A 27,641-nucleotide genomic window follows, 5' to 3' on the forward strand; every position below is an offset into this window, starting at 1 on the left:
TGCCTTGCTTGCATCTACAATAAAGATCCCCCCACAAACGGATCATCTGCCTCTAGCGCTCTATTAGGGCACAAGTACGGAGGAAAAGTGTGTGTGGCCCATGCGCGAATGAGTGCTTGGTGCGCAAGCGCAAAATCTTTGGAGGGGGGAAAAGAGAGCTCCCCGGGCAGGGTTCGAACCTGCGACCTCACGGTTAACAGCCGTGCGCTCTACCAACTAAGCTACCGAGGATTGCCTACCATCCAGCGCACGTACCGCAGAGGTGGAAACCTGTCGAATTGCAATGAACCAGAAGTTGTGACTTGATTGTTGATTTCTGGGTGCAGAACCTTGGCGTTGCGTTGTTTCTGCCGCAGCTGTAGTGCTGGACGTGCAATGGCCGTGGTAACCAGCCGTTATGTGGTTGGCGCCCACTCATGGTTTGGGTGGCAAAGTAAGTGTGGCGTTGCAAACAGAACAAGAAACTTTTGCCCAGTGCCCGCCATGGTGAGGTATTGTAAGAATTTCATTTTGAGCCTCACCCAGAGGTGTCGAGGCAACACACAAACCCAACAAAAACAAAACTGGACTTGAAGTTGAGAGCGCAAGAGGAGCCCACAACAACCAAAAGTTAGAAGGAGACATAGGGGGCGATGAGCACACCAGCGACGGGGAAGAAGTTCATAGTGATCGCACCCGCTGCCACGAATGACCGGCGAAAGAAGCTCAACGAGCGGCGGGCCACGGCCAAGCCCTCCAGAGAGGAGGTTGCCGAGATGCGCCGAAAGATGAAAGAAGAAGACGACGACGACGACGATGAAGACGAGGACGAGGACGAAGACGAGGGGGGAGAGCAAAAGAACGAAAGAGAAGCCAACAACAAGAAAAAGAAGAACGAAAGCGAAGGAAGCCCGCGGGGGAGGGTGACCGCGAAGGAGAGCGAGGAGAAGCGGGAGGAGCTGCTGGCCAAGGCCACCGAGCTGAGGGCCAAGGGCCAGGAGCTGCGGGCCAAGGGCCTGGAGATCAAGAGCCAGATGCGGCGCCGGCTCGAACGCCTGAGCAGCCTCCAGCAGCGCTCCATGGAACGCGGCCGACGCCTCACCATCGACGCCTACCAGGTATTAATATTTAATCATTTTAATATCTAAATATCTAAATAATTGACATATTTATTTATTTATTTGATATGGTGTTGCTGACGTTACGTGCCTAGGTGGACAGCATTGCGGCCAACATTCTCAAGAAGGAGGTGCAGAAGGGTGCGCACTCTGTACTGCCACCGACCGCTGGCAACCGTTGGACTCATCCCTCGCGCGTGTTGTGTGCCGTGGTGTGTGTGGTGTGTGTGCCATGTGCGGTGATGTGCGTCGTGGTGTGTGTTGTGTTTGCGTGCGTGTTGTGTGGATGGCAGGCGGCGAGGACGCGAAGCCGCTGCGCGGGATTCTGAAGCGGGCGATCGAGCGGAAGAAGATCCAGCAGCGCATGACCCTCCGCGCCGCCTCTCTCCGCGAGTACGAACAGAAAATGGCCAAAAGCGTTCGGTGCGTCGCACGACCCGACACACGCGTGCCGCACACGACACAGACACGACACGCACACGCGGTGCTGACGTGTGCTGACGTGTGCGGGCAGGTGGGACTTGACGGAGGCGCAGCAGGTCAAGGAGAGCGAGCGGGAGCGGATCGAGCAGGAGAAGAACGACCTGGAGCGGCGCGCGCGGGACGACCGCTCGTCGCTGGTCAAGCTCGTCCTCGAGATCCAGCGGCGCGAGCTCGAGGACCGCAAGCACCTCGAGGAGAAGCGCAACAGGAGCGCCAGAAGGTACGTACCCTCCTCGCGACTGTGCGCCGCACTCGTCGCGCGCTCGTTTGACCCTGTGTGTGCGATGCGTGTCGTGTGTGTCGTGTCGTGTCGTGTGGTTGAGTGGCGCAGGATGCGCAGGAGAATCTGTATCAGCGCGAGTTGGAGCTGCGTGAGATCGAAGACCAGATCAAGTTCCTCGAGCAGTTCGAATTCGAAGCCACCCAGGTACGACACGACACACACGACACATACGACACACGACACAGCACACGCCAACCGCACTCGACACACACGGCGCGCGCAGGCGACGGAGGAAGATCAGGAGATTGTGCGGCTGCGGGAGGAGATCAAAGCGCTGGAGACGGAGCTGCTGGAGAACATACGGGTCGAGCGCGAGCGGCGCCAGCAGCAGCAGGAGCAGGCGGCGGCGTCGGGTGGCTGGCAGCCGGCCGTCTCTCCGCGCGAGGAGGAGGAGGACGAGGAGATGCGCAGCCTCAAGGATGAAATCCTCAAAATGGTACGCGCACACCGCACACGCCTTGTCGCACACGCTCGACCGCACACGCACACGCTTGACCGCACACGCGCGCACAGGGCTTGGGTGCGTCGGAGCTTCAGGAGGCGACTGCGGTGGCGGTGGCGGCGACGGCGACTGCGGCGGCAGCGACGGAGGAGGACGACGCGGTGCCCGAGGAGGACGAGGAGACGGAGCGGGCGGTGGCGCAGCAGCTCGAGTACGAGCGGCAGGAGCGCGAGCGGCTGAGGGCGCAGGAGGAGGAGCTGCGGCAACGAGAATAGAAGAGGAAGAGCAAAGAAAGAAGCAGGAGAAAGCGAAAGCGGAGGAAGAAGAGCGAAAGAGGCAACAGGAGGAAGAACGAAAGAGAAGAAAAGCGAAGGAGGAGGAAGAGGAACGCGAACGCGAAAGCGAACGAAAAAAGAACGAAGCCGCCGCCGCCGCCGCCGACGAAGCGAAGAGAAAGGCCGAAGCCGAGGCCGCAGCCGCCAACAACACGACCACCACCCCGGCCCCGAAGAGGGCCGTCAGCCTGCCCGACTCCTCGCCCTCCTCGGCCCCGCCCCTGTCATCGTCACCCTCGGCTCCGGCCCTGTCTTCGTCGTCGTCGCCTTCATCATCGACGTCGACGCCTCCGTCGGGCTCGGCGGTGAGTCGGGTGGCGGGCGCGGCGCGCGGGGGCCGGCGGGCGAGCGCGGGCGACAAGAAGAGCGGCGGCGGCTTTGGCACCCTGACGCGGGGCGACGCCAAGGGCCTCCGCGCCAAATGGGAGTCCATCAGCGCCCCCTCGTCCCCCTCCACCCCGCCCGCCGCCGCCGCCACCGCCACGTCACCCGCCGCCCGCAAGTCGCCCCTCGCCGGCGCCTCGTCCGCCTCATCTTCATCTTCATCGCCCTACAAGCCATCGTCGTCCTCTTCATGATACGATCAACGTCAATGCCGTGTGTGTGCGTGTGTGTACGAATAGAAAACTGTTTCGCATTCCAACGACCGCACGCGCGCGTGGTGGGAGGTGGGTGGTGGACAGTTCTAGGAGGTGCGGGCGGTGATCTGGTGCTGGATGGCGTCGAGCTGGGCGAGCACGTCCTTGAGCTGCTCCCCGTCCATCTCGAACCGCACCAGCTTCTCCTTCGCCCCCTCGTCCTGCTGCCCACACACACCCACTGACGTCAGCACACACGTTACACGAGTGTGCTCGAGACACCGCGGGCCAAATGTAGGTAGAGGACCTTCTTGCCGAGGGTGAGTTCGACGATGGCGACGGGCTCGTTCATTTCGGAGACGGCGCGCGCCTTCGACTTGACGTCGATCCGCCACGCGAACTTGTGCAGCTCCGTGCCCCACATCGCGTTCTTTCGCACCTTGGCGTGCAGCTGTCGTGTGTTGTGTGTGTCGTGTGTCGTTGGTCATGAGTGTCGTGTGTCGTGTGTGTCGTGTGTGTCGTTGGTTATGAGTGTCGTGTGTCTCGTGTTGTGTGTGTTGCGTGCGTGCTCAGGGTACCTTGTCTTTGTTGAGGGTCCAGAACTTGACGATGATCTCCTGCTGCGTGGCCGAGAAGTCCGACTAGACACGACGACGCCACACGGACACGGCGTCAGCTCCTCGGTGCACACAACACGCACACGCACGCACGACACGTCGTGTGGTGGAGAGTCGTGCCTTCTTGAGGGCCTGCTGGAGCTGTGCGGGCTGGCGGTTGTGATAGGCCGACTCGCCGACCAGCGACACACAGCGGTCGAACATGGCCGCGACATCTGTATTTTTATTTTATTATATTGTTATTTTTTAAACAAATATAAATAACAATTGCGAAATAAATAAATAAATAAATACAAAAGAGAGCACGCGGGGGCGGCACCGTCGACGGAGACGTCCTCGTGTTGGGGGAAGACCTGCTCCTTGATGAAGGCAGGTGTGATTTGCTGATCGTTCTCGAATGTGCGCTTCACCACCCCATTCAACACTGCCGCAAATCGCGCCGGGTCCTCCATCGCTCCTCGATGTGTTGTGATTGAAAATAAAAAACCCAAATCGCTCTCGTGAAATCGTCACCCACTTTTCCCAATTCGAAAAAAAATTGGGAAACACACTTTTGATAACTGAAAAAAAAAGCAATTTTAATTTCAATTGAAATTACAAATAAAATAGTTGAGCTGCGGACATGGAAGTGGTGGAGTGGGCGGAGGACATCGACGAGTTGGCGGAGCTGTTCGAGCGGCAGGAGGGGCTCGGGCGACGACGCGTGCGTGGCATCTGCGGGCGCGTCACGAAGGGCCGGACCGAAGACGACTTCCGCCTTCTCAGCGACGGACCCACCAAACGGTCTCCTACTGCCTTCCCCTACAATTGTGCAAGCGAGTGATGTGTTTCTAGCTTAATATCCACATTTATGTTGGACAATGTTGTATTGTTTGTTTACAACATTCTATTCCATACAATGTACATTCCAGGTTGTCGTGGGTGGTGGGGCCGGATGGCCTCGAGCAGTTGTGTGGAAAGAGCCCGCGGGACATGCTGCTGGCCATCGGCAAGGACACGCCCTGGCTCCGCCGCACCCTCGACAGTACTTGGCCCTTCTATATATTTAGATATAAATTTAGATATATATTTAGATATATATTTCAAGAAATGATTACTAAATTCATCAGCGAATGCGCGTGTGAGCTGATCAACATGGAATGTGTCGTGTTCAAAAAGAGGGCTATCGGTTCAGGCTGTGCCTGTTCCCCGAGGTGCAAGCGAGGCAGGCCACATGGGACGGAGTGCTTGAGCTCGTCCGCGATGCCTTCCCCGAGGCCTGGCCCCACGTGGAGCCCCACGTCCACGTATGCGCCTCTCTTCTATGATTTCTGGTTGACCTATAGTGTATATTCGTATAATATAGTGTATGACTTTATAATGCACATATCCCTCAACAGCTGTTGCCCAAGTACACGCTTGAGGAGGTGCAGGCGCGCTTCACCGAGTTCGACATTCACGCTTCGTTTCGAGAGGGCCGGGACCATCACCACTTCATGACCCTCGAGCGGTACGTCTTCCTTCGCTGGCCTTCATCATGATCTCACACGCGCACGCGCGCATGCGCAGATATCTGAAGTCGAGCGGGTCGTTGGGGCACACGAGGGCATTCCTCTACCACGAGGTCGGCCTCTCCCAACTCTTCCACGGCGACGGCTTCACCCGGACCGAGGACGGCCAAGTCGGTGCGTGTCTTCAAAAAAAAAAAAAAACGCCCAAAAAGCGCACACATGACAAACGCACACAACACGCACACGACACGCACACACACAAATCTCATTGCGCCCTCTGGCACAGGCTTGAGAGAGTACCTGGTGCCCAACCGCCCACTGACGTCATTCGCCAAGCACCGCAGCGTGGAGCTGCCCCTCGACCTGGACCCAGGGCTGCCACCCGATGCCTGATAAAGAAGTCAGCCCTTGGCCATGTCAATTTTTCTTTGGACGTGCCTGGCCAGACTCTGGTAGTCCTCGCCTGATATGTGCCCGAACCAACACATGCTTTGCATTTTGGGGACCACTCAGTTTGATTCCTGCCCTAGACACAGTGTAGTGCCACCTTCAAGATGACCTTACTGGCAAGAGGGAGCCAGGTAATTTGCACTCACTTCAGCTGATACAATGACATTAATTTCATTGCACAAGGTGTAGCCCTCCTTCACCCACTAAATTGAGTCATTGTATCATGTGTAAGCCTATATATGATTACTACCACACTTCTTGTCCACAACCCACCACTCATGGGAGTGTGAGGGGGCCTTGCATTGGCACTAAACAAACAGGGTTACTTCAATGTGCAGGAGACTGCCCTGGTTACAAGTGAGTAAGAGTAAGCTCCCAGACAGGGTGTTAGCTTCCACCACTGTAAAGGCAGCAGCATATCTACAACATCTAACCACAGGTAATACTAGCTCATTGGAACCATGCACAAGGAGTGTGTTTATTTTTAAAAGCTGTTTGGAAAGTGTACAAGTTTTATGTTTGCCTCACTCATGACATAGGTGAACAAACTAGTTTTACTCATTAGGCATGTCCAACCTGCATTAATCTATGAAGTTGTGAAGGGGCATTGTCAGAAGTAGAGGAGTCTGAAGAGACATGTGACATGTATTACTAGAGTATGACAAGAAAATGACAGATGATAATGACCTATTTAAGGTGTGAGAAGATAGATGTTGAAGAACGTTGAAATGACTGGGAGAGACACTAATGGCAATGAGGTCGTTGACGCTGTTGAGGGTGTGACTCTGACACCCCCCCTCAAACAAAAACAGTTACATCAGGAATTGAAGGAGGCGTAGGAGGTCATTGTGTTTCATGCGCAGGAGAGCCTTTGTGAGGATGTCAGCTGGCATTGTAGTCATCAGCTCATGCTTGAGGACTATGAGACCCTTCACAATCAAGTCACAGACATGATGGAGCTTGATATCATAGTGCTTGATCTGTGAGTGAAACATCATTTGTTGTTGGTTGGCGATGGCTATTGAGCTCTGGTTATTGTTGTGGATAGTGATTGGAATGGATTTGTTGATGTTGAGGCTTGAGAAGAACTTGTGGATGTAGATGGCTTGTTTGGTAGCTTCAGAGATTGAGTGGTATTTGGCTTCAGTGGATGAGAGCGCAACAGTCATCTGTGCCTTAGAGGTCCACATGATAGGTCCTCCAGCAAGCACAAAGAAGTATCCTGAGATGGACTTGCAGTTGATTGTGTTGCTTCCCCAGTCAGCGTTGCAGTAGCTGATGGGAACAAGGTTGATCAGACAGACCATAGTCAGGTGCTTGTAGGTGATGGCCAGGTCAGCGAGGGTACATGCCTAAAGGCCAGGGCTGAGGGGCTGACCATCATGGCGCTGGTGTTCACCATCAGCCAGGTCTCAGGCGCCCACTTCAACCTGTCCACCTCCCTCGCCTTCTCCCTGCGCCACGTCTTTGAGTGGTGGCGCCTCCTCTACTATCTGCCCACCCAGTTCATCAGTGCATCCAGTCATCATTGTGTGCATGTCGTGTTGTGTTGTGTTGACTGAGACTGTACTGGCGCACAGGAGCGATGATGGAGGGTCTGCTGGTGATGGGTTTTCTGGGGAAGGAGGGCAACATGGGCGCCACACTGCCTGACAGTGTAAGCATTGAGGCCAGCCTCGCCATGGAGGTCGTCTTCTCAGCGCTGATGAACTTACCACAGCACTGCTGGTGTACTCACCACCGTTGTTGGACTGGAATGCTTGCATGTGTGTTGAGAGTGGTGTTGATGTGATGTAGTCTTTCAGGTGATTGAGGACCTTGCTTTTCTCACTGAGGAAGTGGATGGTGGTGTGCTGGGTGCAGTTGTCAATGAACAATACAAAGTACAGTTTCCTGGTGAAGGAGTGAGTGGGGAACAGGCCACAGACATTGGAGTGTACAATGTGCATGGGTGTGGACAAGTGCAGTGCTGGGCCAGAGCCAATGGCGTGGCGGTGTTGCTTGGCCTGAATGCAGGCCTTGTGTGTTGACAGCATAGAGCCAGGCTTGATGGAGATGTAAGTTGCAGTGGACATGGCCAGCTGTTGACGCTTGGCTCCAATGTGCCCCATGCAGAGATGGAGTAGGTCAAGTGTCATGGTGTGTGTTGACCTGGAGGCGAGGGTGTGTGCTGTGGACGCTGAGGACAAGGGGTGTAGATCCATCACCAGTAGGTTCTGTGTTGCTTGAGCTGTCAGAGGTGGGAAGGCTGGCAGAGGGTGGTGGATCTTAGTGCTGTTGTGATTGAGTGTGATTGTGCACAGCATCAGTGCTCCCAACAAGTAGCATCTTGACAGGTGGGAGTGGGTGTTCTATGGCGATGTAGGTGCATTCCTGCTGTAGAAGAGCAGCCTTGCACTTGGTGTCACACTGTTTGACACTGTGCCTGGGGTGGGTGCAGTAGGTGCATTGCAGGGTGGGATCAAACAGGAATTGCTGTTTGGCGTTCATGTCCTTTCTGTTGTTGGGCCTGTGCATGTTCATGGTGGAACCTGAGGGGCCACTGCCATAGTGCTGTGGCTTGTGGTCCTTCTTCTTGGTGCTGCCACCACCCTGGCCATGCATGGGAGGAGAGGCCTTTGGCGTGGCCTTGGTGGTGGGCTGAGCTGACAAGAAGAGCAGGGAGTTGCAGCCTGAGTCTGTGCCTCCAGTGTTGTTGATGATTGATGACTTGTGCTGGAGCAGTGTGGACCTTGTGAAGGTGAGTGTGACCTTGGCCTGAGTGGGAATGATGGTGGTGATGCCCAAGTATGATGATGGTAGCCCGCGTAGGATGATGGTTTTGGTGTTGCCCATCCTGATGTTGGTGAGCTCAGCAAAGTCCCTGAGATTGTGGTTGACATTGGGGCTGTTGAAGTGGGCCAAGATAGCGTCATAGGCTTCCCTGGGTGTAGTTCTGTCCCTTGTGAGAGGGTGGTGTCAACCCATTGGGTGTAGCTGGTGATTCAACATTGTGTGTCAAAGGTGGCTGCCTTGGTAGGGGCGATCTGACTGATGGTGACAGGGAGAGTGGGCTTCTCCTCCTTGCCAGTTGTGATGTGCCATAGATTCTGCCCTAGAAGGCAATCAATGATGTTGTCTTTCCACATGTAGTAGTTGGTGGCCCTGATCAGTCAAACACTGTTGCTCTTGTTGGTTGTTGTGGTCATCTTATAGCATGACAAGGCCCATAACCTGTCAGAAGTAGAGGAGTCTGAAGAGACATGTGACATGTATTACTAGAGTATGACAAGAAAATGACAGATGATAATGACCTATTTAAGGTGTGAGAAGATAGACGTTGAAGAACGTTGAAATGACCAGGAGAGACACTAACGGCAATGAGGTCGTTTGACGCCGTTGAGGGTGTGACTCGGACAGGCATTGCCTGCTGGGTAAGTGAGGCAGGTTTCCACCTCTGCGGTAAGGGTGCTGCTGGTAGGCAATCCTCGGTAGCTTAGTTGGTAGAGCGCACGGCTGTTAACCGTGAGGTCGCAGGTTCGAACCCTGCCCGGGGAGTCCTGTTTTGCACACTTGTTTCGGTCATCCAAAAGTGGCGAGGATTGGCTCGGCTTTCACATCTCCATTTCGCCGATTGGGGGAGCTTAATTTGGGCGCCACCAGTTTGCGTTTCTTTTTCAAACGCCACACACACAACGATGAGCCACGACGGAGACGCACCTGGGCAGCCCGCCGCGCATGCTGCACAGGTCAAAGTTGCCGGTGGCGCCACGTCGTCTGCCGTCTCGGTGCAGAACCCTCTTTGGATTTATCATCATCTCATCTTTTTCTGCATCTTTTTTTTTTTACACTGTCGCCCTTTTCTGTATTTATTTATTTCCATTTTTAAAACAATTTAATTGTAGGTGCAGCTGCTGGCACCGCCGTTGCCCGAGCTCGAGGCGTCGCTCGTGTCGCAGCTCGTCTTCGCCTGGCTCACGCCTCTCGTCAAGCGTACGTGCTCTCACCTCGCATTGGCAGCTTGTAGAGAGACTCTTATCGATCCCGTGACGCACATACCACCGCACACACGCACAGTGGGCGCACAGAGGCCGCTGGAGCTTACTGATCTCTACAATATTGCGCCGAGAGACAACCCCGTCGGGTTGGCCCAACGACTCAAGCGCGAATGGAACGCGCGCAAGCAGCACACTGAGTCCTGGTGGGCACTGGCCAGGTCCGATGCGTGCCGTGTTTGCCGCGTGTGTCGTGTTTCGTGTGTTTCGTGTGTGTCGTGCGCTGTGCGTGCGTGGCACTCACGCGGCGGCTGCGACGACGCGCAGGTCGATCTGGGCGATCGTGTGGCTCGAGTACTCGTGGGTGGGTGTGTTGATGCTGGTGGGCAACTTATGCGAGCTGGCCCTGCCGGTCATATATTCGTGGATCATCCAGTTCGTAGGCGACGAGGTGCGTGTGCTGTCGCATGTGTGCGGTGTGTGCGTGTTGTGGGGAATATTGTATACATTTCACTGAACCCGCACGTTCGTCCATGCGGCTCAAGAGCGCTGGCTGGTCGCAGGGCCTGTTGTACGTGGGCCTCGTGTTCGCCGTCTCTGTGACGCACCTGGTCTTTCAGCAGATGACCTATTTTCGCGCCCAGCGGGTGCTCATGAACGTACGTACCACCGCACACACCGCACACACCGCACGACACACGCACACGCACTACCGCACACGCACAGACACGCGCGTCGAAATTCCGCTCACGTGATGCGTCACATTGTGATGTTCTTGGGTTCACACACGGGCAGGTGTCGTCCATGCTCTCCACGCTGATCTACCGCAAGAGCCTGCGCCTCCAGCGCGTTTCCAAAGGCAACGCAGCCAACGTCATGAACGTGGATCCGTCCAAGGTGGCCAACCTTGCCTGGTTCGCGCACCGAATCTGGGCGCATCCACTGCAGCTGACGCGTGCGTGAAGAGTCCCTCACCTTCGCTATTGCCCTCCTCTCGGCAATGTTGACTCCCCCTAACAACATGCTGCGTGTGCGGTGGTGTGTGTGTGTGTGTGTGTGTGCGGTGTGTGTCGCGTGTGCGTGCGTGCTGAGCAGTAGCGGTGTACTTGCTCTACGGGTGGCTGGGGCCAGCGGCGTTCACGTCGCTGGTCATCACGGTGGGCGTCATGCCCCTCAAATATTTCATCTATCGGTACCTCCTCGCACCACGCCACCCGATCATATCCATGATCGACCACGCACGCACGCACTCACGCACTCACTGATTTACTGTGTCGTGTGTGTGTCGTGTGTGTGTCGTGTGTGTGTCGTGTGTGTTCATCTCATCACATCAGTGGCTTCCTCGCCGCGGATACCAAAATCATGGAGCTCAAGGACGAGCGGGTCAAGAAGATCACCGAGATTCTCCACGTACATTCTTCATCAGCTGATTCCTCACCGCGAGGTGTTTAAAAAAATCTAACGCCACCGCACCACCGCACACGCACTGCTGCATGCGACATTGGACGTACCAATAGGGCGTGTTGATTGTGAAGCTGTTCTGTTGGGAGTACCAGGTAATGAAGCAGATCAACGAAGTGCGGGCGCACGAAGTCACCCAGCTCAAGAAGTTCTCCTACCTCTACGCCTGCATGATGTTCCTCATGTACGCACTCATCGCACACACGACGCACACGATGCACGCGAGAGCTGATGCCTGTGTGTGTGGTGCGTGTATGTGGGGTGGACAGGATGTCGATGTCCACGTTCATCTCGGTGGGCACGTTCAGCGTGTACGTTCTGCTGGGCAACGAGCTGACGGCCCACCTCATCTTCCCCTCGCTCTCCATCTTCGCTTCGCTCTCGTGGATCATCCTCCAGGTATGCAGTCCGCGCATTCCGCCACAACACACGACGCACACGAACTAACTCGCGGGGCTGTGTGTGTGCGAGTGCAGTTTCCGAATATGATCTCGCGCTGGTCGGAGGCCAAGATTTCGTTCGATCGACTCAACAAGTTCCTGCGACGCAAGGAGCTGGACAAGATCGCTACGCATCAAACACCTCAGCTCGCCGCTTCCACTCGGGCTGATGAAGACGGCAACAACGACGATGACGAAGACGACAACAATGACGGGGAATCCGTTGCTATGAAGAACGACGAGAATGAGGCGAGGGCGATGATCAAGATCGTGGACGGCGGGTTCGAGTGGGAAAAAACCCAGGACGACGCCGACGAAGATGAGGAAGAACGAAAGAAGAAAGAAGAAAAAGAAAAGAACGAAGGCGACGTACTAGCCACGACAATGGCCACGGAAAAAAGAGCGAAGAGGACGCCGACCTCTGACGACGATGATAACGACGACGTGGCCGATGGCGATGAAGAAGACGCCACCCTCTTGACGAACATGGAGCGAGGTGGACTCGAGCGGGATGAAGGAGAAGGTGGTGATGGTGGCTTCCAGCTGCACGACATCAACGTGGAGGTGAAGCGGGGCGAGCTGGTGGCGGTGATCGGGCGGGTGGGCAGCGGCAAGACGTCGCTCCTCAACAGCATGCTGGGCGAGATGAAGCGCGCCGCCGGTCAGCTCCACCTCAACGCCTCGGCCGTCAGCTACGTCAGCCAGCGGTATATTGCAGACCATCATCATCAACATTCCATATCTACACCTCCATTCCTTGAGCGGACTGAATGATTGACATGTTTGTCGGCGTCATGTGTGGAATGCGCACAGAGCATGGATTAGGAATGCGACGGTGAAGGAGAACATTGTGTTCGGTCAGCCCTTAGACATGGCGCTGTATCGGGACGTCATCCGCGTGTGCGCCCTCACCGAAGACCTCCGCATTCTCCCCGGTGCGCTGCGTGTGTGTCGTTGCGTGTCGTGTCGTTGGTCGTGTCGTTGGTCGTGTCGTGTCGTTGATCGTGTCGTTGGTCGTGTCGTTGGTCGTGTCGTGTCGTGTCGTGTCGTGTCGTGTGCTGACATCATATTTTATTTTATTTTATTTTTTTCGCTTGGGGTGGGTAACAGCGGGCGATATGACGGAGATCGGAGAGAAGGGAGTCAACCTGAGCGGCGGCCAAAAGCAGCGCATCTCGCTGGCGCGCGCCGTCTACTTCTCCTGCCTCAAGCCCGAGAACAGCGTCATCCTCCTCGACGACGTCCTCTCCGCCGTCGACGCCCACGTCGGCCAGCACATGTGCGCACCACCGCACACGCACACGACACACGCACCACCGCGCACCCACACGACACACCATCTAATCGAACGACACGACCAACGACAGTTTCCACGAGTGTCTGGCGGGCAAGATGGCGGGCATCACGCGGGTGTTTGCCACGCATCAGCTGCAGTACCTGCCCCTGGTCGACCGCATCTACATCATGCACGACGGCACGGTCCAGGCCTCGGGCACCTACGCCGAGCTGGTGGCCCGCGGCGTTGACTTTGTGGGACTCCTCAATGAAGACCAGGAAAAAAGTCAACGGCGACGATGACGTAGACCAGGCAAAGGAAGTCAACGGTCCGGCGGGCCAGCTGACCGACGGCGACGAGATCGAGGGCGAGGCGGAGGCAGCGGAGGAGAGCGAAGCGGCGGAGAAAGAGCGAAAAGCGAAGGGCAAGCTGATCGACGACGAGGAGCGGAGGACGGGCGCGGTCGAGTGGCGCGTCTACGGGCAGTACCTCATGGGCACGGGCGGCATCGCCTTCCTCATGCTCATGCTCGCCATCTCCCTCGTCTTTGAGGTACGTGCACCTATCTTCTGTGCGTGCGTGCGTGCGCTGACGGCTCGTGTGCACAGGGTACGGAGGCGTTTTCGCGGCTGTGGCTGGCCTTCTGGTCGAGCGATGCCAAGGCCGACACGACCCTCCACCTTTCCGTCTACCTCGGGGTACCCGCGCGGCCCGCCCCGATCAGTGTCAAACTACTCCTTTAATTTTGAACGGGTCCTGACCTTTGCATGTTCGCGTGTGTGCGTGTGCGGTCGTGTGTGCGGGTCAATGTGTGCGGAAGGCGGCGATAACGAGCAGCCTGCTGGCGTTCAGTCGTCAGTTCCTGTGGACCAAGGGCACCCTCGACTGCGCCCTTCAGCTGCACGACCGCCTCCTCAGCGCCATCCTGCGCGCGCCGATGACCTTCTTCTTCACCACACCCACCGGTACCCATCATCGCACCCACATATTCTCAATCCGTCACACGACACGACACGACGACACGACACACACACACACACGAACGCACACATGACCCGACCGCACACGACAACGCATGCAGGCCGCATCATCACGCGGTTCTCGAAGGACCAGGGCGTGGTGGACCAGGAGATCCCGGACATGGTGTCGGACTTCTTCCTGTGCCTGTTCGCCTCGCTGGGCACGCTCCTCATGATCTGCGGCGTTCTGCCCTGGTTCCTCCTCCCCGTCTTCCCCGTCATCGCCGTCTACTGGTGGATCCAGCAATTCTACCGCAAGACCTCCCGCGGTGCGCTTCACATTCCACACCCCGAGCATTTCTCACATTCCTTGGTATTCAAAATATGCGCATTTCTTGCATAGTTTGTACAACATTCCTGATGCATTCCACACACGCAGAGCTGGGCAGGTTGGAGTCGATGACGAGTTCGCCGATCTACGCGCAGTACACGGAGACGCTGGAGGGCCTGGACACCATTCGCGCGTTCCACTGTCAGCCGCAGCTCAAACGCGAAAACGCGCGGCTGCTGGTGGACAACCTGCGGGCCTACTTCTGCCTCTTCACGGCCAACCGCTGGCTGGGCGCGCGGGTCGAAGCCGTGGGCACGGGCATCATTCTCATCATCGCCGCCCTGTGCGTTGCCACCCGCGGCGCTCTCAGCGTCGGCTTCGTCGGCCTCATCCTCGCCCTCGCCAACAACGTCACTGGAGGCACGCTGCATTCCAACACACCACACACCACACACACACCACACACACACACCACACACACACCACACACACGCGCACACACCACACACACACGAGACTTATGTGCGTGTGTGTGCGTGTGCGGTGGCAGATCTGACGTGGTTCGTGCGTGCGGGGACGATGCTGGAGTCGAACATGAATCGGGTGGAGCGGCTGCTGCACTACACGGCCACCCCGCCCGAGGCCCCACTCGCCCTCGCCCGCGGGCAGCGCTGGGACCCCAAGCTCCGCCAAATCGTCAGCACCACCGGTGCGTGTGCGGCTATGCGTGTGCGGTTGTGCGTGTGCGGTTGTGCGGCCGTGTGCTGATGGCGCGTTGCAGGTGTTGACGTGGAGGAGGGACTCGAGGCCGGCGACGATGAGGAGGAGCAGTGGCCGACGGAGGGGCGGATCGAGTTCCGCGACGTATGGATGCGCTACCGCGACGAGCTCGGCCACGTCCTCAAGGGCATCGACCTCGTCATCCAACCCCACCACAAAGGCACGACACACGACGCACGCACCGCACATGACACGACACAACACGACACATGCTGACGTGTGCGCACACCACGACACGACACGACACGACACACGCGTGCAGTGGGTGTGGTGGGGCGCACGGGCGCGGGCAAGTCGTCGCTGATCAACGCCCTGTTTCGGCTGATCGAGCTCGACCGGGGCCAGATCCGGGTCGACGGCCGCGACATCGCCGCGCTCGGGCTGCACCGCGTGCGGTCGGCGCTGGCCATCATCCCGCAGGACCCGGTCCTCTTCTCGGGCTCGGTGCGCTCCAACGTCGACCCGTTCGGCCGGCACGCGGACCAGGCCGTGTGGCGCGCGCTCGACAAGGTGGGCCTGCGCGCCTTTGTCGCGGCCCAGCGCCTGGGGCTCGACGCCAAGCTGACGGCCGGCGGCCACAACCTGTCGGTCGGCCAGCGGCAGCTCGTGTGCATGGCACGCGCGCTGCTGTGCGACGAGGCGCGGGTGCTGGTGCTGGACGAGGCGACGGCGAGCGTGGACAACCGGACCGACCGGGCCATACAGGACACCCTGCGGCGCGAGTTCGCGGGGCGCACGGTGGTGGTTATCGCCCACCGCCTCCACACCGTCATCGAGATGGACCGCATCATCGTACACACACACGCCCTCCCCCCCGTGCGTGTCATGTCGTGTTGTGCGGTGTGTGCGGCTGATTGACGCGCGTGTGCGGCTGGTTACCCCCCCCCCACCAACAGGTGATGGACGAGGGGCGGGTGGTGCAGTACGGGAAGCCGTGGGAGCTGCTGGAGGCGAACGAGGGACCATTCGCGCGGCTGGTCGAGCAGACCGGCGCCGTGACCGCCCAGTACCTGCGCGCCATGGCCCGCCAGCACCACTCGGGCGATGGCTCTTCTGCTTCTTCTTCTTTCTCTTCGACCGCCACCACCATCACTTCACCACCACCTCCGCCCGTGGACTTGCTCGGCTGAAAAATGTGATGTTTGTTTGTTGCGTTGAAAAAGTAAATAATAATAATAACAAAAGAACAACGTGTACAATGGGTGTGTTGCGTGCTGCGCAGTTGGATGCCGTGGTGCGGCCGAGTGCAGTGAGGTGCGTGTTGTGTTTACAGGTTGGGGTGGTCTTTGATGCGGCGGATGAGCTCCGATGTCGACATGCCCTCCGTGCGCGGCAGCACCTTCGTAATACCTGCACTCGTGCACGCCCCACCGCAAACCACCCGCCATCAGCGCGCGGTGTGTGTGTGTGTGTTGCGTGCGCGTGTCATTGGTGGGGGGATGGGCGGTACCGAGCTCGCGCGCGCCGGCGTAGAACTGGTCGTCGGGCGTGTCGTACTCGGGGCTCAGCGCCACCACGTGGATGTTGTGCTTCAACAGGAATTGCTGCACACCGCACACGCCGTCCACCCCTTCTTAGCCCACATGCGCCCGATGGGGGGCGGGAGGGGGCGGGGGCGTACGACGGGGAGGTCGAAGCAGGGGGCGTTGGGGATGACCTCGTGGACGAACTTGCAGGCGGCGACGGCCTCGCACCGCTCCTTGTGGGTCATGATGGGCCGGCGCTTGTACACCTCGCAGTCCTCGTCGTTGCACACGCCCACGTACAGACGCGTCCCGAAGCGCAGCGCGTTCTCGAACAAACGCATGTGACCTGGTGGTCCCCAACACCACCACCACCACCACGTCAGCGTGTGTGCGGCGTGCGTGTGCGGTTGAGTGTGTGCGGTTGAGCGTGTGCGGTTGAGCGTGTGCGGTTGAGCGTGTGCGGTCGGTACCGACGTGGCAGAGATCGAACACGCCGCTGGCGTAGACGTTGCGGCACACGCTGAACATGGGCAGGTTCATCTCGTGGCACAGGTCGGCGAACACGGCCACGTAGTAGAAGAGGCACACGGAGAAGGTGGCCAGGTTGTGGAACAGCGACAGCATCGCGAACACCACCACCCACGGATGCAGCTCCCGCTTCGCCATCTGCATCACACACCGCACACACCGCACGCACACAGCACACACCGCACGCACCGCACACGCGGAGTCAGGCACTCGCACGACCGCACACGCACACCTACACGCGGGGGGGGGCGAGGCGTACGGTGGCGAGGATGAGGTCGGAGGTGACGACGGACATGAAGATGCCGTCGCAGATGATGTCCCAGTGCGTCGAACGAGCCCTGTCAACATAAATTACATAAATATATAATGTATACCAACATACAAGTATATCCAGCATTATATGTAAGGATATCGAGCACATATAAATAGTATATGCGTGTGTGTTGTGTGCGGTGTGTGCGGTGTGCGGTGTGGGTGTGCGGTGTGGGTGTGTGGGTACCGGCCGACGACGAATTGGATGGTGAGGGCGGGGATGACGCGGTAGAGGAGGCAGAAGACGAGGCCGTTGCGGGTCGAGTAGTGCTCCTTGGGCAGCAGCAGCGCCTGCACGATGAACGAAAAGTACACCAAATAGTACAACGCTGCCCACGCCACACCACGCCACACCGCACACACCGCACACGCGGTTAGTCGACCGCACACGCGCGATCGCACACGCCGAAAACGAGGAGAAGTGAGTACTGGAGACGGCCTGCTGGAGGGTGAAGTCGATGGGCAGCGTGTGGAGGAGCGCGTAGAACCAATCCAACCCGACCACCGCCCTCACCAGCGCGATCTGTCCATGACCGACGTCAGTCACGGAACCACACACGACACACGACACGACACACACGACACGACACGACACGACACACCGACACACACGACACGGCACGACACACGCGACACGGTGCGTACGATGTTGAAGGCGAAGAGGGCCTCGCCGGGTCCGGTGAGGATGGAGAAGCGGAGGACGCCGTTGCGGAAGGCCGAGAAGTGTTTGTGCATGAACAGCACCTGCGCCGTCTGCACGATGTACCACTGCAGGTCCGTGTCCTGCACCCACCACCACCACCACCACCACCCACATTGTTGGAATTCCGTGTGCGTGTGCGGGCGTGTGTGCGTGGTGTGCGTGTGCGCGTGTGCGTGCGTGCGCGTGTGCGTGTGTGCGTGGCGGTATGGAAGGGTACCTTGATGCCGACGATGGCGCAAAGGACGAGGGAGAGGAAGATGGTGCCCACGTTGGCACAGCAGAACGCGAACAGCTCGCCGATGGGCGAATGGTTTCTGAAACAGAAACAGGACACGCAACGAACGGTAAGCGCCGTGTGTGTGATCGTGCCGTGCGTGCCGTGCGTTCGTGTCGTGTGCCATGTGCGTTGCGTACCGGATGCGGCGGGCGTGTCTGCCGTCGATGGAGTCGAGCGTTTGGAAGGCGAAGGCCAAGATCACCGCAGCCGCCGTAATCAAACGCGGGAATTGGTCCTGTTGTTGATTGATTTATTTGATTGATTAAATCAATCATTTGGCGTGAAAGGCAATCAACCAAAGAAGTCCATCACAAGATGAAAACTTTAATGAAAGAAATTAAATGGCAAAATTCGTAATCTAATTGTCATTCATAAATGGCGGGGGAATGGGGGAATGGGGAGGGCCGGTACCATGTACATGTAGCAGAGGTAGTAGGCGTGCACGAGGCACATGAGGCCGGAGAGGGAGAGCACGTTGGGCGCTACGTGGTCGGGCACGAATTGCGCTACGTAATCCCAGAAGGGCGCCATGACCTTGGACGTGATGGAGCGGTCCTCGATCCGCGCCGTGAATCGCGCCACGTTGGCCTTCTCGGGTGGCGTCAGAAACCAGTCCCACAAATTGAGCGGCATCTCTCTTCTCTTCTCTTCTCTCTTCTTCTACTCGGCTCAAGATTGATTCTTGATAAGAAATGGAAAAACAGAGTTTGTGTTGACCGAGGCAAACGTCAACACGTGTCGCCCCGAACACCAACAACCAGCCAAGCCAGCCGCCTGAACAAACAAACAAGCTTCAACTAGCTTGTTTTGGTTGTCTTTTCATCTCTTCAATCGATCATCTATGCACGTACCGATCCACGATCTGGCTTCCTCTCAATCAAAGAGGCATTGACAAGACCACCAGCATCAAGGGGTAGGGACCCCAGCTTGATCGTTGACTCTTCCAGGTACGTTCTCTGCGATGTTTGTGTGCCTTGCGTGCGTTTCATAACTTTTAACAAATGATTGCGTGCGGGCCGTGTGCGCACACGACACACAACCACGCGACACAGGGCTGCCAGGAACGACATGTCGCAACGCTACGACTCAGTTGTCCGAATCTGAGTCGTTGAAGGCGCTGCTGGAGCTGGCGAGGAGGGGCTCCCCCAGGCGACTGTAGCCACCGCTCTTGGTGCCCGCGGCCTTGACCGAGCCCGTGGCCGCCCACTCGGCTTGAATCGGCACCGGCGACGCCTCCGGGTTGTCTATTCATATTCGATAGGGAGGGACAACACACGCGCGGGTGAGCACACGCACACACCGCACGCACCGCACGCACACGCCGCACACGCCGCACACACGAAGTGGGAGAGTAGGGTGTACCGCTGAGAGAGCCGTAGTTCTTGGAGGAGGACTTGATGTGGCGCTTCTTGAGAAGGCGGTCCTCTTCCTGCAAAATTTGCCACGGCTCCGGGAAGAAGTTGCGCTGCACACTGTGGAGCAGCCAAGCCAAGCCAAGCCAAGCCAAGCATTGCGATGAGCATGAGCAAGCAGAACTCGCGTGTGTGTCGTGCGGTGTGTGCGGTGTGTGTCGTGCGGTGTGTGCGGTGATACGTACTAGGCGAAGAGGAAGTCGGGGAGGAGGCAGGCCACGGTTCCCAGCAAGACCCATAGATAAATGATTGGCATGGTACACATGTGGACTGTGTGCGCACACAACAACAAAGGGTGAGCCCAAGCGGCGTTGAGAAGAAGAAGATGAAGAAGAAGAAGAAGTGCTGAGAGTCGAGGCGTACAGAAAACGAAAAATTGGTTGGGGAAGAAATAGATGACGGAGCCCTCGCCCAGCACGAGGATAATGTACAGCAGGAGACTGCCCCACACGGTGAAGTGGACCAACCAATTCCAGTTGCTGTTGCACGACGACACACGACGACACACGACACACACGACAACACACGACAACACACGACAACACACGACACACACGACACACACGACACACACGACACACACGACACACACGACACACACGACAATCAGAACTCGTCCGAAGCGCTAAAGAAGCACGCGTGTGGTGGAGGAACGGTACTTAACGTGGAGGAAGAGCTTGAGGAAGATGACGATGATGCCGACGAAGAGGATGGCGTGGCCCATCGAGTAGAAGCCCGTGTCCAGGCCCGACGTGTCCTGGAGCCCGTCGGCCCACAGGAAGTAGGCCCCGAAGAAGATCACTGAATGCCGCCCCACGAGTCAGCAGCGACACAATTATAAATAACATGAATATTTAATAATAATAATAATTGAAAAGAAAATAGTAATTGAAATAAAGACTTGGTGGGCGGAGGCGGTACCGAGGGAGTGGTAAATGGAAGCGGCGAACCAGCCGCAGAGTGACCACATGGTGAAGACCCCATTGCTCTGCACGCGCTTGTACACGTGCGGGTTCTGTCGTCGACGCGACACACGCACACGACACGACCAACGACACGACACGCAAGACGCACAGACGATACGGGTGAGAAGTTGTACGAGGGGAGTGAACAAGAAGACGACGGGGCGACTGTACGGCTTCGATGACACGATGGGAGATGTCGGTCTCGAACACGGCCACGGCGATGGGCGGCCACGCGGTGAAGAGGATGTTGAAGAAGGTCATGACCCAATCGTCGTACAGCGTCTGCACACAATCACGCACACACGCACGCACGCAAGACGACACACGACACGACCAGACGATGATGATGATGATCAGACGCGCGTGCAACACGCGGGCTGCACAGCTGGAGCGTAAAGCGTACCTGGCTGGAGAAGCCGGAGAAAATGCCGAACCACACTTGGGCCAAGAACACGGCCGCGTTCTTGTAGAACGAGTAGTGAATGATCAACGCATTCCTGTATTCACACATATTACATTCCTGTAAGTCTGCATGTTGTGTCGTGTGCCGTGTGTCGTGGCGTGTGCGTGTGTGCGTGCGTGTGCGTGCGCGTGCGCGTGCGTATACCTGATCATGGAGTAGCGCCCGTGCACGCACAGGAGGCGCTTAAGGTGGCGGAACTGGTGCAGGGCAAAGTCGGAGGCGCGGGCGGCTTGGTTGCCCTCCTTGCCGTAGATGCCCACGCCCACGTTGGCCTCCTGGATCATGCCCACGTCGTTGGCCCCGTCGCCGATCGACAGACACACCTCCTTCGACGTCTCCTTGATCAGCCGCACCACCTTGGCCTTCTGCAGCGGCGTCACACGATTGCAAATCACTGCGCAACACGGCACGGCACGACCAACGACACGACACACGCACCACCACGACGATGGGGTCAGAAAGTGCGATGTGGGCGCATAAGCGGTCGATAGTGAAAGAGTACCTGAGTGGCAGCTGCGGGCCAGGTTGTAGAAGAGGGTGCGGTGGTCCTTGAGGGCGAACTTGATGCTGCCGCCGTCGATGACCAACGCGCGCTTCCGCTTCTGCGAGTGAATGGAAAGACTGTCAACGTTCTCCTTTCGATAGAGAAAGAGGACGCAACACGACACGACACATACGACGTGACACACGCACACACGACATAAGCAAAAATTGAGATAAGCCCACGTACATAGAACGCACATAGAACACGCGCGACAAAACACACACATAACACGACACGACACGACACACATGACACACGATGTGCAGTGCAAGAGGCCATGCGTACGAGCTGTGTTTGCGAAGCAGTGCGGCTTTCGTCGTAGTCAGCGCTGTCTTGCGGTTGGTGCTGGGTCAGCAGCTCCAGACATTCCTCAGTCGACTCGGCGTTGATGATGATCAACTGTCCATTCCGCACACGCCACGACACACGACACACGCCACAACACACAATGCCGTCAGCTGAACGCCCTCAGCGCGCTACAAATGCGTGCAGTGCGTATTAATACCTCCATGTCGCCATTCAGCAGGCGGGACGAGTAGCCGATGTTGATGGCCGTCGCCTGCTTGTCGCCGGTGATCACCCACACGCGCATGCCAGCCTGCTCGCGCACGAATCGTGCTCAGCCCATGGCTGTACGCAGACAGTCGCGACAGAAGTGTAGTTGTTTGGCGTTACGCACCTCGAGCAGGTAGGCGATGGTCTCGGGCACGCCGTCCTGCAACTTGTCCTCGATGGCCGTGGCGCCGATGATGTTCAGATTTCGCTCGAACTCATCGCACACACGATCGATCTGGTCATTATAAGTTTAGTGTTCATGTGCGTGTGTTGTGTGTGTGTGTGTGTGTGTGTCGTGTAGCGCAGAAACACACGCACAGCTTCCTCGCGGCCGTCCATGAGGGTGGCGGCCTCGTTGTACTGTTCGAGGAATGCCCCGCATTCCTGCTCGGTCAGCCTCTTTTCTGCGTAGACCAGCGTACGCAATCCCTGCGAGCATTCACCACAACATCAACCTCACATTCGTGTGCGCCGTGTATCGTGTGTGTGTCGTGTGTGTCGTGTTTGTGTCGTGCGTGATCGTACCTCTTTGGAGAAGACGTCGAGGTCCTGCAGGGTCTTCTCCTTGAGCTCGTCGTCGCCGTCGCCCAGGCGGGAGTACATCATCGTGTCGGCGCCCTTGGTGAGGAGCTTCAGCTCGCCCTCGGGCGTGCGGACCACGACCGACATGCGGCGGCGGTCGGACGTAAACTCCATGCTGCACAGGACCTCGTAGACTAGCTTGTCGCCGTTGACCTGGACGGTGATGGACTGCGTGGAGCGGGAGATGAACACGATCCCATTGTCTTGGCCGCACGGCACAGGGCCTCCTCGTCGGGCGACGACGCCTTGTAGATCAGTTCTGTCACACACAACACACACACACACACACACACAACTGAGTCAGCACACGCATCACGGCGCACGACACGACACGCACGACACACACTCACCCTTTGTCTTGCGGTGAATGTCGGTCACGGCGGAATGGCACACGGCGACGGCGATCAGGAAATCGTAGATCTCTTTGGCCTCTTGCCGCCCGGCCACATCCTACAACGCCACGCACGCAACAGTCAGGCCAGGCTTGGCTGCCTTGTATTCGCCGCTCTCCACACGACAGTCACATTCCGCGCATTCCACATATGTTATGGGCTGAAATGGTACCATGACGCCTCGGAGCGCGCCCTCGCCGGCGTTTTCGTAGGCGCGGCCGTTGATGGAGCACTTCCTGAAGTCCATCTGATTCTCGGTGAGGGTGCCCGTCTTGTCGCTGAACACGTACTGGACCAGCGCCAGCTCGTCGTTGAGGTTGGACGTCTTGACCGTCATGTGCCCTCGCTCGGTGCTCATCTCGTAGTCCCACTCCATGAACCTCGCTTGAATAACCTGAAAATAACCAATTCGATTATTAATTCGGCGCTTTTAAAAAATCACCCTTTCGTATTTAAATTATACTCAATTATCAATAATCACATATACAAAAAAATTAAAAATAGGGTACCTTGACGAGCTCGAGAGACACGACGAGGGACAGGGGAATGAGGTAGGACAGCAGCGCAAAGTAGGCGAAGAAGAGCTTCACGCCGGCAACCCACGGGCCATCGGGATCAGCCTGTGCACCACACACACACACACACACACACCCGAGTAGTGAGTTGGTCATAGCTTGCTCGTTAACTGCTGGCCGGCGATGGCGACACAGTGTGGTGAGGTCGCACGTACGGTGAGATAGGGACTGTCCTCGGCGTAGTAATAGTCGAAAAGGCCGCCGCCGATGCCCATGCCCAGGTTGATGAGCATGTTGACCACGAACAGGATCAGCACGTACCTGTACACGTGAAACACAAGACACACACACACGCGTCAGTGTGCACACACCACACACGACACTCACGAACCAAGAGGTGCGCAGGTGTGTACTTGTTGAGGCGCTTGTCGAGGCGAGAGGTCTTGAACGGAGGCTTCTTCTGGTTGAGGCTCAGCTTGGTCTCGGGTCCGGCGTAGGCGATGATGCCCACCGCCCAGTCCGTGTTACGCAAAAACGAGCTCTGCCACGAAAAATGAAGTTGAGTTATTGGATAAATAACTCACTAAATAATTAGTATATATAATAAATAAATGAAAAACGAGGTGTACCTGCAGAAGCAGCTGCTGGTTGTCGAGCGGGATGGCCTGCGACTCGGAGTCGAGGTGCAGGGTGCCCTTGAACGAATACATCACGTGATGCGGCACCTACGCACGACCACCACACTTGACCATCAGCCAGAGCTCACGACCAACAGAAGAGGCTCGAGCGAAGGAGAGAGAGAGAGAGAGAGCAAGAACCTCGCACTGCAGAGTGCCCTTGAGTTCCGACAACGACTTGAGAGTGAGGTGGCCGGTCTGAACAGGCGCCTTTCGGGGCTTGAGGTTGGTCTCACTAAATAATAATAAATACCGAAATAAAAAGTTAGCTCCGATTCGCCATAATAAAATAAAAATAGCCCAAGCGGCAATGAAGTGCTGGGGCAAGTCGGGAGTACCCGTCGAGCTGCGAGGTCTCGATGTAGCAGATGCCGTCCTCGTTGGAGGTGGCCAGCAGGACGAGGTCGGCCGGGATCTGTTCATCGCAGCGCACGTACACCAGGTTGCCCACATGCAGCCAGCGACTGACAACGACCCACCACCAAGAACACAACACCACGTGAACAGGTGTCAGCTGAGTTCAGCGGAAAGAGATAGAAGTTCAAAAGGGAGGAAAGTTTACCTCCTGGTGACGACCCGTTCGCCTTCAAAGTCGACGAGCAGGTAGCGGCGCCGGTTGACGCGGCTGTCGGCCTTGTGCCTCAGCTGTGTCATTTTATTTTTAAAAAAAATTATTGTTTCTGGAGGTTAGCAATAGAGCAGGGTTGCACGATGGTTAAAATTATCGGGGCAGAAAAGGTAAGAATAAGTAAGAATAAAGATAAATAACACCCTGGCATAATTATCGGACAGTAATTATGAATATAGGAAAATAAAGAAATAAAAAACAGTAATATAAAGGTTGGTGTTGGTGGTGCACGTACCACGTCCTCGTAGCCCTCGCGCACGGCGGCCACGACCAAGATGAAGAGGAGGCCCATGAGCGAGGTCCATGGCGTAATGGGCGAGATTTGGGGGATGATCGAGATGATGAAGATGAGGGTGAAGTAGATGGTCGTCGCCTTTGAGAATTGCTCCCACAAGACCAGCGGTACGAACGAGAGAAGCGTGTACTTGGAGGTGGTGAATCGATTCTCGGGAAAATGGTTCGATTTCAGCTTGTTGCGTTCGTGTTCGTTGAGGTAGACGGGCGGATAGGCCGTGCGGCTGCCCTCCTTGTGCTTGCGCTTGGCCCTGGCCTGCTTGACCTTGGAATACACCGGGATGGTGGCGATCCTCTGCTTCAACTTCTTCTTCATCTTCGAATCGTGCGCTCGTTCATTCAATCCTGTCTCCACGCGCTACTCGAAATCGCGATTTTGTATCGATCTCCTGGCAAGCCTCCGAATTGAGCTCTCTCGACCCAACGCGCGCCCAACACGAAGGACCGTGGAGAAGAGTAGACCGAAATGTGAGAATGGAACCGGTGGCGAAACAATCCAAGAGAAGAAGTCGGCAAAGAAAAATGCCGCAATGTTATTGTCATCTTGTCGACAACAAATGCAATTGGGCAATTATTACAAGAATTGGCAAATTGTGAAGTGTTGTGCCCGACACCTGGAAAGGAAGACCAACGTTGTTGGGGCAAATGGTAAATATGATCATTTGGGCGTGTGCTGGGGTGGTGTTGTGTACAAAGCGGTGAGATGAAAAATGTGTGTGTGTGTGCTTGTTCACCGTTCAAAGGCGCGGGGATGAGCGGAGCGTAGGTCGTCCATGGCCTTGCGCTGCGCGCAGTTGAGGGCCTGTGGGTTGTGGCGCGGCGACAGGGGGCTAAGATTGCCTCCGCCGCCGGTGCCGTCGCAGCTGTCGGAAGTGGTATCCGATGGGTCGTCATCTTCATCATCTCCTGAGCCTTCGTCCCGCTCGATCGCTCCATCTTTCTTCATCAACACCAGCACGTCGCCCATCGACTTATTTCGCTGCTTTTCCTCCAGCAGCAGTTCGTTCCACTTGGCCAACCCGCGAGGCTTCACTGGGTCCGAGACCGTCTTGGCCGCTGCGCCGGTCGCCCCCTTCATCTTCTTTGTCTTTGCCCCCTTCATCTTCTTCTCCGTTTTCGTCTTCGTCGTCGTCTTCTTGTTCTTCAACGACCCCGAGATGACGTCGGCCGTCGCGCCCACGTCGCGCTCGCTCCTGCTCCTGCCCAGCCGAGGCGTTCGCAGCGTCTTCTTGAGGCCCTCCACGAAGGCCGAGCGCTGCTTGGTGGTAGTGGGCGACGTCGTGGTGTGGCTTTCGGGCGTGGTGCCAGTCGTCGTCGCTGCCTTGGCTGTTGGCAGTCGCAGCCGGGGCACTCCATTTTGTGTCATCTTCTGTTGTGGTGTTTGCGGGACCGACCGAATGTTGGTCTCAGTTCGGGTGGCTCGGACGGTAACTAACGACGCAACCACAGCAACACCCGACCGCGGCCGGTTGGCTGCTACACTGCGTGTATGAATTTGGTGTTGTACATTGATTAAGGTGCTTGCCTCCCATTCGGCCATAATTTAGGTGTGCTTACCAGACAGCACTGTCCTAGACGACTTAAGTCAAGAACTGCCAATTGCAACAAGCCTCGATCAACACCACTGGTGCAACAACTACACAATCAATGTTGATTGCGACGCGACACTCCAGGGCTGCAGTGAGCTGAGATCCTGTGCTGCGCGGCGATCGCGGCTCAATCATGTGAGGGTGGAGGCTGCGCAGAGCCTCTACCTGGGCCTGGTGCCGCTGCCCCCTGGCCTCGTCGACCGCCTCCGACGGGCGTTGCCACCGAGGCGACAGTAGCGCGGCCAGGGCGTCGCTCTGCGTTCTTCTGGCGTCGGCCGGCCGGCGCGGCTGTGATGAGGCGAAGAAGATCGAGTCCTCGCTTCGGCTTTTGCTGTGGTCCAGACCGAGGGCCGCCCTCTCCCTCTCCAACCGGTCCGTCCATTCCACCAGGCCCTTGTTGGATCGCTTCTTTGACTTGGACGTCTTCTGGTTGTTGTTGTTCCTCTTCTTCGTCTTCTTCGTCTTCTTCGTCTTCTTCGTCTTCATCAACCTTGGCTGATCATCGGTGTCGTCGGTTCCTGGGCGCAGAACTCGAGGCAGCCGCAGACCGAACGGCCGCTTGGCCTTCTTCTGTGTCTCCTCCACCTCGTTCTCTCCACGGCGAAGGCGAGGCGTCAATGACGACATGTCTGCAAGGGTGCTGGGTGGTCAAGTCCAGTAGCGGTGGTGATGCACAGAAGAAGAGGTGAGAAAAGGGGTAGTGAATGCATCTCTTCTTGTTCTTGTGTGGGGTGACAATGCAC

General features: G+C 57.1%; 11 protein-coding genes and 1 pseudogene across 11 annotated transcripts; 5 read left to right on the forward strand and 7 right to left on the reverse strand.

Annotated features, from left to right (window-relative positions):
* Positions 1–632: 632 nt before the first annotated feature.
* ACA1_224410 (uncharacterized protein) lies at positions 633–3,218 on the forward strand (the record flags this gene model as incomplete). Its single annotated transcript, XM_004338027.1, has 8 exons — positions 633–1,097; positions 1,193–1,238; positions 1,391–1,520; positions 1,612–1,804; positions 1,912–2,007; positions 2,087–2,299; positions 2,377–2,516; positions 2,576–3,218. 8 exons carry the CDS (start codon positions 633–635, stop codon positions 3,216–3,218), a joined length of 1,926 nt encoding a protein of 641 aa, XP_004338075.1.
* On the reverse strand, positions 3,213–4,287 carry ACA1_224420 (COMM domain containing protein 1, putative; the record flags this gene model as incomplete). The annotated part of the gene is made up of 5 exons (XM_004338028.1): positions 3,213–3,439; positions 3,501–3,669; positions 3,797–3,859; positions 3,929–4,050; positions 4,155–4,287. 5 exons carry the CDS (start codon positions 4,285–4,287, stop codon positions 3,213–3,215), a joined length of 714 nt encoding a protein of 237 aa, XP_004338076.1.
* Positions 4,288–4,457: 170 nt separating this feature from the next.
* ACA1_224430 (uncharacterized protein) lies at positions 4,458–5,718 on the forward strand (the record flags this gene model as incomplete). Its single annotated transcript, XM_004338029.1, has 6 exons — positions 4,458–4,618; positions 4,747–4,859; positions 4,994–5,121; positions 5,215–5,324; positions 5,384–5,499; positions 5,612–5,718. 6 exons carry the CDS (start codon positions 4,458–4,460, stop codon positions 5,716–5,718), a joined length of 735 nt encoding a protein of 244 aa, XP_004338077.1.
* Positions 5,719–6,695: 977 nt separating this feature from the next.
* On the reverse strand, positions 6,696–7,082 carry ACA1_224440 (copialike protein; the record flags this gene model as incomplete). Its single annotated transcript, XM_004338030.1, has 1 exon — positions 6,696–7,082. A coding segment is annotated over one exon (387 nt), but the record flags the coding sequence as incomplete, so codon positions are not given.
* A 75-nt stretch (positions 7,083–7,157) lies between these two features.
* On the forward strand, positions 7,158–7,683 carry ACA1_224450 (uncharacterized protein; the record flags this gene model as incomplete). Its single annotated transcript, XM_004338031.1, has 3 exons — positions 7,158–7,287; positions 7,356–7,432; positions 7,639–7,683. The coding sequence occupies 3 exons, from the start codon at positions 7,158–7,160 to the stop codon at positions 7,681–7,683; spliced, it is 252 nt and encodes an 83-aa protein (XP_004338079.1).
* A 360-nt stretch (positions 7,684–8,043) lies between these two features.
* On the reverse strand, positions 8,044–8,610 carry ACA1_224460 (uncharacterized protein; the record flags this gene model as incomplete). Its single annotated transcript, XM_004338032.1, is given in 2 exon segments — positions 8,044–8,306; positions 8,319–8,610. 2 exon segments carry the CDS (start codon positions 8,608–8,610, stop codon positions 8,044–8,046), a joined length of 555 nt encoding a protein of 184 aa, XP_004338080.1.
* Positions 8,611–9,452: 842 nt separating this feature from the next.
* Positions 9,453–14,772, forward strand: ACA1_224470 (ABC transporter, ATPbinding domain containing protein; the record flags this gene model as incomplete). The annotated part of the gene is given in 20 exon segments (XM_004338033.1): positions 9,453–9,542; positions 9,666–9,747; positions 9,832–9,970; positions 10,077–10,200; positions 10,313–10,408; positions 10,545–10,704; positions 10,845–10,941; positions 11,084–11,159; positions 11,306–11,394; positions 11,480–11,609; positions 11,687–12,357; positions 12,464–12,585; positions 12,761–12,929; positions 13,018–13,180; positions 13,200–13,478; positions 13,535–13,624; positions 13,747–13,891; positions 14,008–14,214; positions 14,325–14,626; positions 14,767–14,772. 20 exon segments carry the CDS (start codon positions 9,453–9,455, stop codon positions 14,770–14,772), a joined length of 3,237 nt encoding a protein of 1,078 aa, XP_004338081.1.
* Positions 14,773–14,795: 23 nt separating this feature from the next.
* ACA1_224480 (uncharacterized protein) lies at positions 14,796–16,126 on the forward strand (the record flags this gene model as incomplete). The annotated part of the gene is made up of 4 exons (XM_004338034.1): positions 14,796–14,925; positions 14,998–15,134; positions 15,291–15,788; positions 15,893–16,126. 4 exons carry the CDS (start codon positions 14,796–14,798, stop codon positions 16,124–16,126), a joined length of 999 nt encoding a protein of 332 aa, XP_004338082.1.
* A 137-nt stretch (positions 16,127–16,263) lies between these two features.
* Positions 16,264–18,915, reverse strand: ACA1_224490 (cytidyltransferaserelated domain containing protein; the record flags this gene model as incomplete). The annotated part of the gene is made up of 11 exons (XM_004338035.1): positions 16,264–16,346; positions 16,447–16,540; positions 16,618–16,808; positions 16,933–17,128; positions 17,250–17,328; positions 17,490–17,593; positions 17,739–17,825; positions 17,948–18,085; positions 18,223–18,319; positions 18,420–18,517; positions 18,694–18,915. 11 exons carry the CDS (start codon positions 18,913–18,915, stop codon positions 16,264–16,266), a joined length of 1,389 nt encoding a protein of 462 aa, XP_004338083.1.
* A 453-nt stretch (positions 18,916–19,368) lies between these two features.
* Positions 19,369–25,625, reverse strand: ACA1_224500 (phospholipidtranslocating P-type ATPase family protein; the record flags this gene model as incomplete). The annotated part of the gene is given in 26 exon segments (XM_004338036.1): positions 19,369–19,526; positions 19,645–19,754; positions 19,880–19,964; positions 20,058–20,173; positions 20,354–20,495; positions 20,616–20,709; positions 20,831–20,941; positions 21,063–21,156; positions 21,267–21,516; positions 21,625–21,757; positions 21,952–22,065; positions 22,172–22,264; positions 22,346–22,435; positions 22,540–22,650; positions 22,747–23,006; positions 23,018–23,062; positions 23,154–23,253; positions 23,368–23,589; positions 23,705–23,815; positions 23,926–24,031; positions 24,124–24,251; positions 24,340–24,435; positions 24,529–24,622; positions 24,726–24,851; positions 24,950–25,032; positions 25,251–25,625. The coding sequence occupies 26 exon segments, from the start codon at positions 25,623–25,625 to the stop codon at positions 19,369–19,371; spliced, it is 3,447 nt and encodes a 1,148-aa protein (XP_004338084.1).
* A 414-nt stretch (positions 25,626–26,039) lies between these two features.
* Positions 26,040–26,675, reverse strand: ACA1_224510 (uncharacterized protein; the record flags this gene model as incomplete). Its single annotated transcript, XM_004338037.1, has 1 exon — positions 26,040–26,675. The coding sequence occupies one exon, from the start codon at positions 26,673–26,675 to the stop codon at positions 26,040–26,042; it is 636 nt and encodes a 211-aa protein (XP_004338085.1).
* Positions 26,676–27,029: 354 nt separating this feature from the next.
* On the reverse strand, positions 27,030–27,525 carry ACA1_224520 (annotated as a pseudogene).
* Positions 27,526–27,641: the final 116 nt, after the last annotated feature.

The sequence above is a fragment of the Acanthamoeba castellanii genome, assembly GCF_000313135.1.
Source record: "Acanthamoeba castellanii str. Neff unplaced genomic scaffold scf7180000084760, whole genome shotgun sequence".
NCBI classification, from domain to species: Eukaryota; Discosea; order Longamoebia; family Acanthamoebidae; genus Acanthamoeba; species Acanthamoeba castellanii.